Raw genomic sequence first — 1610 nt, 5'->3', positions numbered from 1 at the left:
GCGGGGATGAATAAAAGGGTAGGTAAAACTCGATATTTTCCTTTCCAAAATGATCCTGAACGGCAATAATTCCATCAGTATGAAAACCATTTCTAAATTGTGATTGTTTCTACTGTTTCTGATTTTACTAAAATCTGTCAAAAACAGGATCAAACTCTTTTTGAAACTGGCCAAGTTACAATTTCAACCTAGGATTCAGGTATTCGGTTGCAGCGTTTCAGAAAACCCAGGAAAGTTTTCAAGTTAATGTTAAATGTTAAACTGTCAAGGCTACATACCGAAAAGTTACCGTAGCCAAGATGATCACACGAACACTGGCACTTGAGGATGTGCTCCTTGATATCCTTAGGCAAATCCTCCACACTCCTACTGAGGCGGTGGGAAGCAGGAGGCATCTTCCGGTTGTGTGATCGAGTTTGCACTTGGGCGTCAGGTGGTCGACCCAAGGCGGTTGTGAGTTGCTCCTCTATGCTAAGGAGTTTTGGCAGCTGGGTGAGGTAAAGGAGAAATGGTAGTGAAATGTGGGTTTTCACGCGTAGAGTTTTGTACTTTTTATCGCTATGTAATTTCTCAGATAATTTTTTCCCAGATGAATATGTATGTCAGTGTGGTTACCGTGTTTACAAGATTATCTTATGTTTAAATGCTTATTTCTCGATTTCGTTGTGATTCTCAAAGGTCTGGGTAATTTTTAGAATAAAAAAAGACAAATGAAAACTTACCGTGCATTCGGAAGCCGTGCGCGTAACTTGCACGTCAGTCTCCGCGCTTTGAGTCTGTTGTTGTTGCTGCTGCCGGTGCTCATGGTGCTCGTGGTGACCCCAGAAGGGCGATGGGGTCACCTGGCTTCCGCTGCAGCGAGGGTCAGGACATACGCATGGCGGTTGTGAGGACAGGCTGCAAGAGAGGCAGTCGTCCTCGCCCCCCGCACCCCAGCCGCTCGTTAAGACACTAGGATAGATGTGGGCTGGGTAGGGGGAGCCGCCCGTGAACTGAAGGTCAGGATCGCCCGCACACAGGTCGGGCTGGCATCCCGCACAGCCGGGGTCGCTGCAGATGTCCTCTGGAAGCTCCTGGTGGGTCGTGGGCGGACAGCAGGGCTGAGTCGTGGGCGTGCGGAAACTCCGAGGCAGCGTATGACTCACCACATCGAGGCCGACTACCGCCCTCCCACTCCGCACCTGCCCCCGGCCGGAAATCATCTCCATCTTGCTCTTGCACCTTTAATGAACGCAAAAACAAGAAACCGAACCTACGAGTCCATCATCTCTAGCCGTTCATTCCTGCCACTCGATTTATCTGCGGCCGCGCATCATGTTTCACTGTTCAGCACGCGTGATCTCTCGCTTCGAATGGCCAAGCACACGCACAATCAATACACAGGAACTCAGAGGCGCTCTCGATTCCGACTATGGCACCGCACACATTCAACTGCATTCCTTTATGAACGAAAGTATCTTTATGATCACTTTACGCTAGTAGTTTCATCTGCTCCTTACACTTTGTTGAACCTGGAAAAGAAAACAAACAAATCAATATCTGAGTGTATGACCTGTTTACTCGAATGTAAGATAACATGTGCATTCCTTTAATACATACGATTAGAATAT

At 47.8% G+C, this 1610-nt stretch overlaps 1 protein-coding gene across 2 annotated transcripts in view; it reads right to left on the bottom strand.

Annotated features, from left to right (window-relative positions):
• LOC119591424 (dipeptidase 1-like) overlaps nucleotides 1–1610 on the bottom strand; it is a 285765-nt gene that overhangs the window by 217608 nt on the left and 66547 nt on the right. For both annotated transcript variants that reach the window (XM_037940165.1, XM_037940166.1), the window contains exons 2-3: nucleotides 723–1511; nucleotides 279–488 (exon numbers count right to left, since the gene is read on the bottom strand). In XM_037940165.1, the coding sequence (XP_037796093.1) occupies nucleotides 279–488; nucleotides 723–1208 (696 nt within the window). In that variant the 5' untranslated portion in view covers nucleotides 1209–1511. The remainder of the gene's footprint in view (nucleotides 1–278; nucleotides 489–722; nucleotides 1512–1610) is intronic.

Source organism: Penaeus monodon, chromosome 28 (assembly GCF_015228065.2).
Source record: "Penaeus monodon isolate SGIC_2016 chromosome 28, NSTDA_Pmon_1, whole genome shotgun sequence".
NCBI classification, from domain to species: Eukaryota; Metazoa; Arthropoda; class Malacostraca; order Decapoda; family Penaeidae; genus Penaeus; species Penaeus monodon.
Note: the sequence above shows the minus strand (reverse complement) of the source record. Positions and strands in the feature narration are given on the sequence as shown.